General features: G+C 41.8%; 1 protein-coding gene across 2 annotated transcripts in view; it reads right to left on the bottom strand.

Annotated features, from left to right (window-relative positions):
- Positions 1-3,559: 3,559 nt before the first annotated feature.
- The window catches only part of LOC118214507 (insulin-like growth factor 2 mRNA-binding protein 2), a 62,923-nt gene continuing 53,365 nt past the window's right edge, over positions 3,560-13,117 (bottom strand). For both annotated transcript variants that reach the window (XM_035394508.1, XM_035394509.1), the window contains 8 exons: positions 10,525-10,660; positions 8,644-8,781; positions 8,034-8,102; positions 6,984-7,100; positions 6,177-6,251; positions 5,836-5,967; positions 5,506-5,619; positions 3,560-5,100 (listed from right to left, as the gene is read on the bottom strand). In XM_035394508.1, coding sequence (XP_035250399.1) covers positions 5,005-5,100; positions 5,506-5,619; positions 5,836-5,967; positions 6,177-6,251; positions 6,984-7,100; positions 8,034-8,102; positions 8,644-8,781; positions 10,525-10,660 — 877 coding nt within the window. In that variant the 3' untranslated portion in view covers positions 3,560-5,004. The remainder of the gene's footprint in view (positions 5,101-5,505; positions 5,620-5,835; positions 5,968-6,176; positions 6,252-6,983; positions 7,101-8,033; positions 8,103-8,643; positions 8,782-10,524; positions 10,661-13,117) is intronic.

Here is a 13,117-nt window from a genome sequence, read left to right as displayed (position 1 = left end):
ACCTGGTAGTCCACAGAATTACAAATATGCAGTATTATTATTACTAGAAGATGGACTAGGCTTCAAGCCCTGCTATAGACTGACTTCCTGCTTTGCACCACTGTGTTTAGGATGCAGCTGTCCATGCAGGACACCTAGCTTCCGTTGTTCATTAAAACATGAAAAAAACCCGGAAGTCCCTGGCTCAGTATTCACGTAATTTTCAATACACCCCCCCCACCCCCCCCCCCCCCCCCCCCACCCCCCCACACAAAGTCATCCCTCAAATGTCCCTGCTCCACTATGCAAGTTCCCGGTCCGTCACAAACCGTGAAGTAGGATACCCCAATTAGTAACGGCTCCCCCAGTGATGCCAGGAAAGTGGTCGCTCACGGCCGGTGAGTGACTGTTTTATAAAAAGATTCGACGACGGCTTTATTTTGGAAATGTTATTCCCTGTCCAGCCCCAGCGCACTGTAGCCCTGTTGCAGCTCAATGAATGAACAGAGAGCTGGACAACAAGTGGAAAGCTGATGTGTTTGTACACCACACGCTATCACAGAAACTCACTGAAGATAACAACTCTGTATGTAATCCAAATAGCAAGAGATTCTCTACTCCTCAACAATAAAAGATTTTATCAGATTGGCAAAGAAGTTACTAAAAATGATTTCACCTATAAAATATGTCAGTTAGGCGTTCCTGTAAATTATTGATGAATCTTTTTGCACTGGCAAAGTTATAAAATCATTAACTGTACAAAGCTACAAAAATCAATAAATTATTTTGGGGGGAAACCATCAAGCCATCACAAAAAGTCCACCCAAGTGCTTTTAAAACTGCTGCATTGTCTCAGAAACCCAGTCCAGCTCAGTGCCAAACTACTGTAACGTTGCTCCAACCTTTCTGAAATGAGACTGAACTGATCGCTCCATGCGGAAAAAAAAGTTCATGATTTTTCGCAGACGTCCCGGTGAAACCGAAACCTTTTATTTAAACATGGTCTCTCGAAGAGTCCTTGAAAGATCGAATGAAACGGAGAAGAACAAGCCACCCTGGTGCGGGCAGGTTTTCCTTGCATGCTTATGCATACTGCAAGGCTTGGCTGTGTTGTCAAGCAAGGTTTGCATCAATTCTCTGTTGTGTAATTCATCAAATCTGAGTTCCTGTTTTGGAAAGAGCCCACTCGTGTTACAAGTGCTCAATAGGACCAGCGGTTCGGATATTTCCACCGCTAATTCAGTTATCGTAGATATGTTTTCTGAAAGTCATTTCAGTTTCAGAATTCTTGTAAAAAAAATAAATAAATAAACGGGCCAAGTGTGTTGTGTTGATTGAAGACTGACATGCTGGCAAGTGTCCAGTGTTTCGGCACTGTGTGGAAATCAGACCTGGGTCAAATACGTATTTGTTTTGGATTCAAACACTTCTCTGTGCTCTATTGATCTTGCCTGGTGCAACTGAGCCTGCCAATATGACCAGAAGGCAGGGTTTGTACTTTTGAGAGTATTTCATTGGTTCCAATACACCAGACAAGAACAGTAAAGCGTAGAAAAGTATTTGCATCCAAAACTAATACGTATTTGACCCCAGGTCTGGTGGAAACAATATGCCCCCACCTGTCATAACCCATATTTCCATTCTAAGAGGACTGTCCTGTCAATGCAACAATGTGAGTGTGGCATTTGTGACTAAAACTACATTATACACCGTTTTGAAACATCGTCATAAAAGTGCATTTTATTAGTTCTCATTTTGCCTTTAGAGACAAAAAAAAAAACAGTGAATTTGAGCATGCATAGCCCATATGGTCCTCAAGGGACAGAAAAATGCTAATTAGAAATAGCTAAACCATCGAGTTAGACCCTTTGATCATGTACCATCATAACTTTAGTTCAAATAAAGGGAGTCTGCACATTGCAGGATGGAGAGAAAATCCCAACACTGCCAGCACTGCTTTCATCCCATCTCTACAGACTGGATACATACTGGCCTTTGCTTTCTTAGTTTCTAAACCCCTCGTCTCTCTGTGCATTGACTCATTCATTCTGAAAGCGAATTGGCCTTTGTTTCTGAGAGGTAATTCAAATTGTTACAGCACAGCAGAAGAGGTTACAGAGAAGACTACTCAACGACAGAAGTCTAGATTTGAACTTGTATAGTTCAGGAAAAAGAGCAGTACAAAAGGCAGAGACATCTGAGAGAGCCACTGTCCCACAGGACATTAGCGTAAGTTGGTGAACACAGTTATTGAAGAAAGTAAAATCAATGAATTAGTGACTCCACTGCACATTTTAGCTACAGTTATCAGTTCTCCTTCCTTTGCAGTGATGGCCCACAGACTAGCACATACATGGATGTCACACTCAACACTATACACAAAAATCAAGAGCCCGTCTATGTGCTTCTGCAGCTGGTCTCCTGTTCTGAGATCGTATCACTTGTGAAAGAGGCTGGTAAGAGCAATTTGAGTCACTCTCAAATCTCTTTGCTACACATAAAATCATTTGTTTAGTTTACAGTTTTCAGTAAACAACACTGTCTACTGGCTTTGTGATCAGTAATATAGTTGCATTTCTGCCTGATTTTTTTTCTTCTTTTTTATGTGACGTTTCTTGAAACGAGTACACTGTATCTTCACGTTGAACTCCATCAAGCAGGCATGTACCCCTTCAATCAGTCTCCCAACTATTTTCAAAACTGCAATAATCATAATTATTATGATATTAAAATCTTAAAAGGGGTCCACTCAAAAGGGAGCCCAATAAATGTCGTACAGTTTCAAATACTTAGACTCGTTCCGCTAAAAAAGTAAGTCGGACTTTAAAAGTTTTGTTTTAGTATTTTTTTTCTTATTCCTTATTTTTTTTATTTAAAAAAATAAAATAATGATCAAAACTATCAGTTTTACAAGGCATATAAAATGAGTAAGAAGGGAAATGAAAGAATGAACTGAGGTACCCTGATGCCTGAGGTAGGTAGATCACGATGCCGACAAGCGAACTCTCCACACGCACACCAAAGTAATGCCACCATCTGCCTGTTCACCTGATTCAGTAAAATTCATCACCTGTATACGTACACGATTACTCTTTTACCTTTGCAATGTAAAACACTTCCCTTCGATATGACATGGCAGTGTTCCACCAAACAAAGCATCTTTGTTTTTTTAAAACAAAGGGAATTTTTGTTTTGCTTTTTTTCTTGTCACTATATTCTCATGACAAAATAGGAAAAATGGATTCATAAATATTTCTTTCATTTTATATGCACACACACACACACAAAACGCACAAATACATATATTCAAACGTGCGCTCAAACACACGATGCACACAAATGCATACATTCAAATATGCATGTCTACACATGCGCACACACACACACGTTGCGTTTATTGGTGCTGACTTTGAAAAGCTTGGAAACACAGCAGAATTGACGGATGTATCAGAATGGAATTTCACTGCTCTGTGCTTCCAAGGCGACCACAACTAAGCACAAAAACCATGACATTGTTTACCTGTACTTGGACCAAACGAAAGCAAACGAAACAAATTCAAACGGACCGAACTGAATGGCTAAACTTTTACAGGGAAATGTTTCAAAAAAGGCTGTGTGTCAAGCAATCACAGCTCTCTTAGCTTCTTGAAGGAGAGATGTAAAGCCAAAGGCAGCTATGTTTGTGTGTGTGTGTGACAGTGTGTGTGCGTGTGTGCGTGTGTGTGTGTGCCAAAGCGTACGAAGTGCTTCACTGTTCCGTTTCATAAACACAGTGCCAAACAGGCGCCTTAGGTCACAGTTTCTCACTCTACTTGACTTCAAGACTCAGCATAAGGCAAAAATGTGCTGCACATTCTATTAAAATGAGCCTATGGCTCTCGGCTACTACTCAACAAATAAAAGGTGCGCCGTGTTAAGACGTCAGTTTTACAGTGGTTGTTCTTTGTGGTTATTGTTGGTATCTTTGTAAAAGACATCTCCCTCTCTAGGGCAGCCAATTTGAAAACAGCTTCCAAACTGCATTTCCTCAGACAACACATATGTACACACTGTATGTATATAGTAGGATTAATAGTAGGATTAGTACCTTCTTAGTCTTTGCGATGCATTTTTCTTCGTTATCCTAATGGTTGAAGTAGAATTCATCTCAATGCCCAAAATGCTGCCGATTAATTAATAGTTAATGAAACTTTTTTTTAAAAATCCAGGTGAAAAAAGGTGGATCAGAATGAAAGCAGCAACATACAAGGGCGACTGAAGAAATCGTCACAAAAACATTTGAAAGGGACGCCACCCCTGGTGTTGGCATGCATGAGGTTAAGTGACAAGGATTCAAAACAACCCATAAAGATTTCCAAGTTTTTTTTATCACCTTTTCTGCTTGGATGTTTCCTTAAAACATTTTGCTTCAAATGCATAGCAGACGTGCTCAAATGTGTTTGGCTGTGCCCTCTGCTATTGCCTGTGATGAATCAAATCTAAACAGCCTTTTTTTTGCCTGCAGTATGAGAATAAACTCCATTCATTACCCTTGATTAATATATATTATTGTTCCTAATATATATTTATATATTAATACTGCTAACAATATCAAAACTTACAATCTGAATGTCAATGCCTTTGCTTTTAAGCCCCACTCTCCCACTGTGTCATGAAACCGACTTACATTAATACGACTTTTAGTCTGTCTGTGTTAGGCCTATGTTACTCCAGCTAAAGGGGCAGCATTACACGGGACTACGGAATACTCTCTCAGAATCGTTTCTCTTTCGCACTTTCGTCTGCCGCTTTCGTTCGGAAAACGTCCCCTTTCGTCTGCATTCTCCAGTTTCGTCTGTGTTGGCAGTGCACAGGAAGCCCACGAGCCCGCGGCTCGCACATTCCACGAGTAAAGTTCTTTGGTTTAGTTCCTCATGCTTTCCTCCCCGCCCCGGCTGCTCTCCTCTCCTCTCCTCTCCTCCACCTCTCTCCGGTTCGGGAGGAGCTACATTCGTCGGCCGATGCTCAGCGGCGCCGCTCTGCTGGTCACTTGGAGTGGTGCGGCGAGGGAGCTCCCTGCTTGTGTTTCTGTTCCTGCTGTTTGACCTGCTGAATGATCTCCCTGATCTTTCGCTGTGCGGTCTGCAGACAGGAAGCACAGAAGGAGAAAGCTGTGTCCACAGGAAGTGGAGCGCATCCTACAGCAAGCATTCCATCACAAGAGTGAACAACGAAGCTGATCATCCCACAGTGATGATCACTGCAGCCCCTGAATTTCACTGTTTAACCACACTTTTCAGGAGTTACAAAGAAACCATTTAAATTGAATACATTGATAAAAATGTTATCATTCAGAACACAAGTCATAAAACATCTAAACATGTTGCTTTTCAATAGAACCGTCCCTTCTATTTAATGATTTGATCATTTTCCAATAAAAAAGTGAACTGATTCGATTCTTGTTCAATTATGCATCTTAGTTTGGTTCTAAACATTGTAAAGGAAAGGAAATGCAATCCTACTGTTTACAAAATCAGCAGCACATACCTGGCTGGCAAAGAAATGGCCGATTATTTTAACGAAGACCTCATCGTTTTCATCTGGAGTTTGGTCCCTCGGTACAATGACCTCTGCGCTGGTGAGGTTCTGCAGCTCATTGACCTGCAGGGGGCAGTATTACAACCACATTGCAACCACATCAATATCAGAAGTGACTAAAAAAAACCCTGTTCAATCAGTCCCGTTACAATGAGTTCAAAATGATTCACATGGCTGCCACGTAAAATATAAATATTACATATGTGAATTCGTTTAAAAAATAAACATGGCCAAATCATTTAACTGTCACGCCCAACGGACCGTCGCTCTCGTACGTACGGTTTTCCCTCCCTTGCCGATGATGCGTCCCGCCGCAGAGGAAGGGACTTTGATGTGCGTCTCCAGCTTCACTTCCTCCTTCGCCGTGAAGAAGTTCTCCTCCTTCAGCTTCCCAAATATCCGGCCCTGAGCCTGGATAAGAGGCGTTTAAAACGAAACCACGCGTCTAAGAACTCCGTAAACTCTTAGGCACGGCCGCGTTCGGTCATGCACACACTACGGACTCACCGGCCCTCCTCGCACGAATCGTACGCAAGAACGTCAGCATGTTTGAACAGACATTTGGAACCATTGCGAGAAAAATAAAAACGGTAAAGACGGCAAGAGCGGTGGAGCTCTACCTTAAACTGAGCTTCAGGGGGCCCTGTGATGATGACCATTCTCTCAGGCACGTCGAGGCTTTCTGCTGGGGCGATCTGGAAAACACAGACCGACCGGCGCTCTCAAACCACGCTCGTCTCGCAAGGCTGAAAGCCGAAGAGCTTTAAGGACAGCCAACGGCACGGAGCCCTGCTACTCAAATCACGGTCCACAAGGGCCGAGAACTGTTGGTTCTATCACCCTCCCTTTACCTGGGAGTCATGTGTGAAGATGGTCTAGCCAATCAGTAGCACTAATTATTCAGCTAATTACCTGGGAGAAGATTTGAGTATCCATGGTATTGAGAGCATTTACCACAAAAAAATGTTAGTTAGTAATGTTAGTATTTGCACTTTGATGCCAATTCATTTCAGTGAAACTGTAACGTCACTCTTCAGCATAATGACTGGGGGACGCTCAGATAAGTGCTCGTTAATAATTACATGTTGCTAAGCTTTCGATCATGTCACCACACATTCATACTGATTTATGAAGTAAAGCTCAACCAAGGAAAATATTTTCATCACAGAATATCGCCGACAAAATATCCACCGATATCTCACTACCAGCACGGTAAATAAGCAGCCTAAAAGGAGAGAACTACAGGAGCCCAGATGTGAAGGCCTTCAGTAGGGAAAAGAGCAGAGGTCCATTCACTCTGTGGGCAGCTGCCTGCCCTGCAGCCCCGGTGCAGCCCCGGTGCAGCCCCGGTGCAGCCCTGGCGCTCTTGCCCCAGGCAGGGCAGCGGCAGAGCGGGGCACCAGGGCCGTGTGACCCGGGTCTCCTACCTTTATGGAGGCTCCCGCGAAGCGCGCCAGCTGCTTGATGTGCTGGCCCTTCTTGCCAATGAGCGCGCCCACGGCCTGAGTTGGAATAAAGAGGTAGACCACTTCCTGTTCCGGAGCCTGATGGGAGAAGACCCGTACATTCAGATCTGAATTTTCAGACTGACAGACAGACGTACGCATGCATGCACGCACGCAAACACGTCAATTACCAGATGCAGGCCTCCCCAATGTACACATGCACACATACATGCACATGTGTACACATGCACAATGAACATGACAGAGAAGGAAATGGACCTCCAGTAGAATCAGCACCATACAGTCTGCACCCTGACCCCCCCAGTAGAGTCAGGCTTTACGATGTTCACTCTGGCCCCCCCAGTAGAGTCAGCACCATAGTTATCCACCGTTGTCCATTCCCTTTGAACTGGAGTTTACACACACTGGAGACCCAGCACTAAGCAAAGTAGGAGAAACTACGAGGAGAGGAGAAATTGCTCTTCTAAGGTTGATATCCAAAGAGAACTTCTATAAAACAAATTTGTTATGTAATCAAATATTCCCATCCATGACTCAGACTATTTTAATCACAGAGCACAGTCTCCGTCTCCAGCAGAAGATAGCGGTCCTTGCAGCTCACTGCTAAAAGGTTTACTGGGCGTTTTACGCATTCAGGAGATGCATATCTGCAAGCCTGGCTTTGTACCCACTAATGAGCAGAAACTTTCGTGTGGGGGAAAAGTAATTGTTTCCGGGAAAAAACATTTTCCCACTGTACTGCCACTGAAACAAGCTAGAGTAGAGTAAGGCTAATAAGCAGAGAGCCTTATCAACTGAAGGACACTTCATTCTGAAGTTATGGAAAGCAGTCTACAGATCGCAGATGTAATACTTATTGCACCCTGATCAGCATAAAACCATGACTGAATGTCACATCAATGATCAAATTAATACAATAAGTTTTGTTCCATGTCCTTTACTGAACCACGTCCCGTGCAGATGAGAAGAGGGATTGAGGTAAAAACAGACAGTAACAGGGTGAGGCCTTACTGTGTGCTGGTGGGATAGGGCACTGGTAGGCGGGACTCCATAAAGCCGGCCCAGATGTGAGGAGTGACTCTGTACAGTTAGAGAGGCATTAGTCAGGGCATTTATTTAGGGCTGTCCTCCCTTTCTCATCAACAACCAACCCCCCCCCCAGATTCTGAATACTGTAAGTCTTAGGGACGTAAACAAATGGGCAGTAACTGGTGGGAGGAGAAGTCTATCATATGCACGCACACACACACACACACACACACACACACACACACAAACACACACACAGTATAATATTCTTTACACTTGTGACTCAAGGTGGTGTGTTCAGTCAGTGAGAAGAGCGCTCAGTGAGTCATGCCTCCATCAGGGGAGGGGAATTCAGCGGTTTTCCAGAAGTTCTGAGAAATAAGTTCTCCATCGCCCCTTTCCGACAACTGACTACACACTACACTCTCTCATTGAAACACATCGCCAGGTGCATCCCTCGCTCCAAGAGTCACAAGATAAAATAGTTTTGCAAAGAGGCCACAAAATTTGAATCTTGACAGAATCGTGGACAGATTAAATCTGTACCGGCGAGGGTGCGCCGCATAACCAGCAGAGGGCGGTGTTCACTAACCAGATAGGCACCGTAGCCGGTGGGGGGCGTGGAGGCTGCTCCACGTGGTCCGGCTGCCGGGGGCGTCAGGACCGACAGGCCCGTGGAAAAGATCCCCAACGCGTTCAGGTTGAGCCCCGGGATGAAGTTGGCTTGTTGCTGTAGGGAAGAGGAGAATCAACCGTTAGCCCGGCGTACATCTGTCAACGTCATCAGCACAGAGAAAACGGACCACCTGCTTCCCTTCAGCCACTTCCAGCACAATGGCCACCTGCAGTGTCCTCAGTGTTACACTAGATGGCCCCATTCTCTGGAATCAGATTCTTACTCGGAAAAACAGCCTGTGCGAAGTAACAGAACAGGTCTATAACTTTCATAATGAAAGGGTGGAAACCACATTTGTACCATATAATACATATTCTTTGAAAAGGGACACTCAATTCATAGCCGTGTGCACATACACGTTAATTTCTGCCATAAATGCCTGTTTTTAAGATGCAACATCTTTGAACAAACAGACGGCAAACAAATAATTATTTCTACTCCTTTCACATCCTGTTTATTGTCTCAGTCCATGGGGGGGGAGGAGGGGGGGTGATGATGTCATGAGAGAGAGAGCCGAGCTGATGGAGATGACCATCCAACGAATGCCGGGTCATGTTGTTGCGGTTGCAGCCCGTGTAGCGGTAAACGAGTGAGTCAGAGATGAGTCCTGCTATCCGAGAGACACTTCACCCCCCCACGCCCCCCCCCCCCCTCCCCCCTCCCCACCCCCCCACGGCAGGCAGGCAGGCCCGGGGGATGTGGCTCAGACCGCCGCCTCTCCCTTTCTCGTAAGATTCGCTGAGATGCGGAGATAAGCCTCCCCCAGCTCTACCAGCCCCTGCAGAACCTGCGTTGGTCACCATGGACACTCGCCAGCGTTACCAGAAAGTCAATTAAACGATATCCTCAAACCGTTAGACACAAGGCTCTTTGATGAAGGGGGGGAAAAAAGAGTTTAATAAATTAGAAGGTTAATATGCCAACATTGTGTTTGTGCACTTCACCACCATTTATTATTACAACCGATGTGCGCTAATGCTAACACTACCATCCTCATAATTAAAATAATTAGGTGTTAAGCGCGAGGGCGAATGAGTGATATGAAACAAAACTCAAAGTACAAAAATAATGGGCGATCCTAGCGAAAATTGTTGATGGCTGTTAATTACAGAAAACAATTACAAATCAGTTCTAGGCAACCTCAGACTGATTAAGTGCTCATCTCTGAACATGGTGCTGGCACACCCCCACTCACAACAGCTGTCCTCGCCTGCAACTCCTGCACCAGACCTCTTCAATCAGGCCTGGTATCACTCACACAAACAATTTACTATTATAATAATAATAATTATAATTATTATTGTTATTATTATTATTATTACTACTGTTGTTATTGTTATTATTTTTATTATTATTGTTCTTGTAGTTATTATCATTACTACAATCAATGTTGTTATTGTTATTATTGTTCTTGTAGTTATTATTATTATTATCATCATCGTTATATCATTATTATTATTATGCCTATTACTATTATTACTATTACTATCATTGTTACTACCATCACTATTAGTATTATTATTATTGTTATCATTAGTGTAGTTATTTATTTATTATTATTATTATTATTGTTCTTGTAGTTATTATTATTACTACAATCAATGTTGTCATTGTTATTATTGTTCTTGTAGTTATTATTATTATTATCATCATCGTTATTATTATTATGCCTATTACTATTATTACTATTACTATCATTGTTACTACCATCACTATTAGTATTATTATTATTGTTATCATTAGTGTAGTTATTTATTATTATTATTATTATTATTATTATTATTATCATCATCATACGTTTACAGCAGCGAGGTCGTTCTCGTAGGCCTCCCTCAGCTTCCTCATGATGTCCTCCTCAGCTTTGCAGCAGGCCTGTATGCTGCCCTTCACCGTGATGGTCCGCTCGGGGTTGTAAATGGTTAAGTCCTGCAAACTGTGAAAGAAGGAAAAAGACACAAACCCTGAACACGAATCCCTAAAAGTGTTCCCACACCTTCCCTTCGTGTCTCCCTTTCGCCTCGCCGTCCCATTAATATAAGAGAATCTGAAAACGGTCGAGCGTCATTCAGCCGCGATAGGCCTATTTCACAAGATGGCGACCAAAACCGGATGTAGGGATACTTTGTTTCCGGTTACCGTTGCTACGGACGCAAGTCCATTTCTGACAGCGAAAAATTGAGCCTAAACAGCGACGTGTGTTCTCACAGTCCCTGATAGCTCTGCCAACGTTCACTGTCCGATGTTATCCGCATTGTCGAAGCATTGCCAGTGAACGTTAAGCGGTCTAAACTGGACAAGGGCTATAAATTCTTTTTTGAGAAGTTTATATTCGGTTATGAAGGTAAGTATAACGTTAGCTCTGGTTCACAAGAAAATAGCTAGCTTGCTAACCACATCAAGTTAGCCGATTAAAGAGATGTTGCACTTCGACATAACATAAATTCTTTTCTGGAGGCGACTCCATTGTGTTTTCTTAGCATGAAGCAACATCTGCTGTCCGTTAACAGCGTCTCTGTTCCTCTCGGTTGTCCCGAAAATGAATGAATAGGGAGCCTGACAACTGTGAGGAAAAGCGATTCTGTTAACGTTGACGGTCAGCAGGGGAGGCAAATGCTATGTAAGTACAATATGTTAGGCTCCACAAAATTACTTATGTTATTATACCGAAGTGAAATATCTCTGAACTAAGTTTTGTACTACTGTTACTATTTTGTGACATGCTGTTTGTGCTGTACTTGTTCTAATAAAGATTTATATTGCTTGTCAGATCGCCTGTGTAATGGTGTTCAGTTCACTACCGAGCCGTTTGTTTTCATCGCTGATAAAAACTACCCACACATTTTTAAATCAGCTGATATATCTTAAGTAGGCTTGTCGCGATGTCCGTCAATACATTTTGTAATTACAATTAACAACTAAAATAAACGTGCATCTGCATATTCAATGTTGAAACTGCAGATGCACTAATGCACTAGCTGTCTAAAATGTAATTTGCTAATCATAACATAACATATAGGCTAGCTCGCTAAATGATTTTATGACATTCCAAGTTCCAGCACACACCAAACTACGGAGGAAGAGGTCTGCATGCTATTTCGCCGAGGCTCTCAACCAGGCGAACGTTTCCCTGCTCCTGTTTACAACCTGAGGCACTTCTCCAAAGCGGGCAAAGAGTACAGATGAGCTGCTTAAAATCTGAATAACTCGCGATGTCGGTGTTTGAGGTGCTTGGCTAAGTTAGCTAGCTAGATGCGTTTCCTCTTTCAGTTTAAAATGAGCAATGACAGTGTTTCCAAATGTGTTTTTGACAATGTTGTCTTGATTATATAACCAAGGGCAAAGTATTCACACACATGAATTATTTTTTGTTTCTCAAAGAGTGGTAGAGCCTATGTTTGGTGGAACTGTCATGGCAGGCGCACTGCCGCTAGCCATCTTTCCCGAATATATAAATTAAATTCTGAATATATAAGTACAATTTCTGAATATATAAATTCAATTCTGGATATATAAGTACAATTCCTGAATATATAAATTCAATTCCCGAATATATAAGTACAATTCTGAATATATAAATTCAATTCTGGATATATAAGTACAATTCCCGAATATATAAATTCAATTTCCGAATATATAAATTCAATTCTGGATATATAAGTACAATTCCCGAATATATAAATTCAATTTCCGAATATATAACTTCAATTCTGAATATATAAATTCAATTCTGGATATATAAGTACAATTCCCGAATATATAAATTCAATTTCCGAATATATAAATTCAATTCTGGATATATAAGTACAATTCCCGAATATATAAATTCAATTTCTGAATATATAAATTCAATTCTGGATATATAAGTACAATTCCTGTATATATAGAAATTCAATTCCCGAATATATAAGTACAATTCTGAATATATAAATTCAATTCTGGATATATAAGTACAATTCCCGAATATATAAATTCAATTTCCGAATATATAACTTCAATTCTGAATATATAAATTACAATTCCGAATATATATATAACTCGGTTTATAATCAGGCATATCACAAGACAGCCGTTTTTACTTTTTGAATAATTTCTTTTTTTTTCTTCATGGGCTACTGAATGAGAAAAACAAGTTTAACATTAGCATCAGTAAAATTTGACAGTACAATCAAGGATAAGCAAACAAAAACGTTAAATAATTAAAATTTGAATGAGGCAATAATTCGGACTTCATTAAGGGGTCCTTATTTTCTTGGTATTAGGACCTTTCAAGTAGGGGCACCAAATTTCACAGGGAATGGCCCAAAGAGCTAGATAAATAGAAAATAATCTCTTAACCAGCGAGAGTTTCATAGAAACCCTTGCTGCAACATGCGACAGAAGACCGTGTTAT

Source organism: Anguilla anguilla, chromosome 15 (assembly GCF_013347855.1).
Source record: "Anguilla anguilla isolate fAngAng1 chromosome 15, fAngAng1.pri, whole genome shotgun sequence".
NCBI classification, from domain to species: domain Eukaryota; kingdom Metazoa; phylum Chordata; class Actinopteri; order Anguilliformes; family Anguillidae; genus Anguilla; species Anguilla anguilla.
This window is presented reverse-complemented; position numbering and strand designations above follow the sequence as displayed.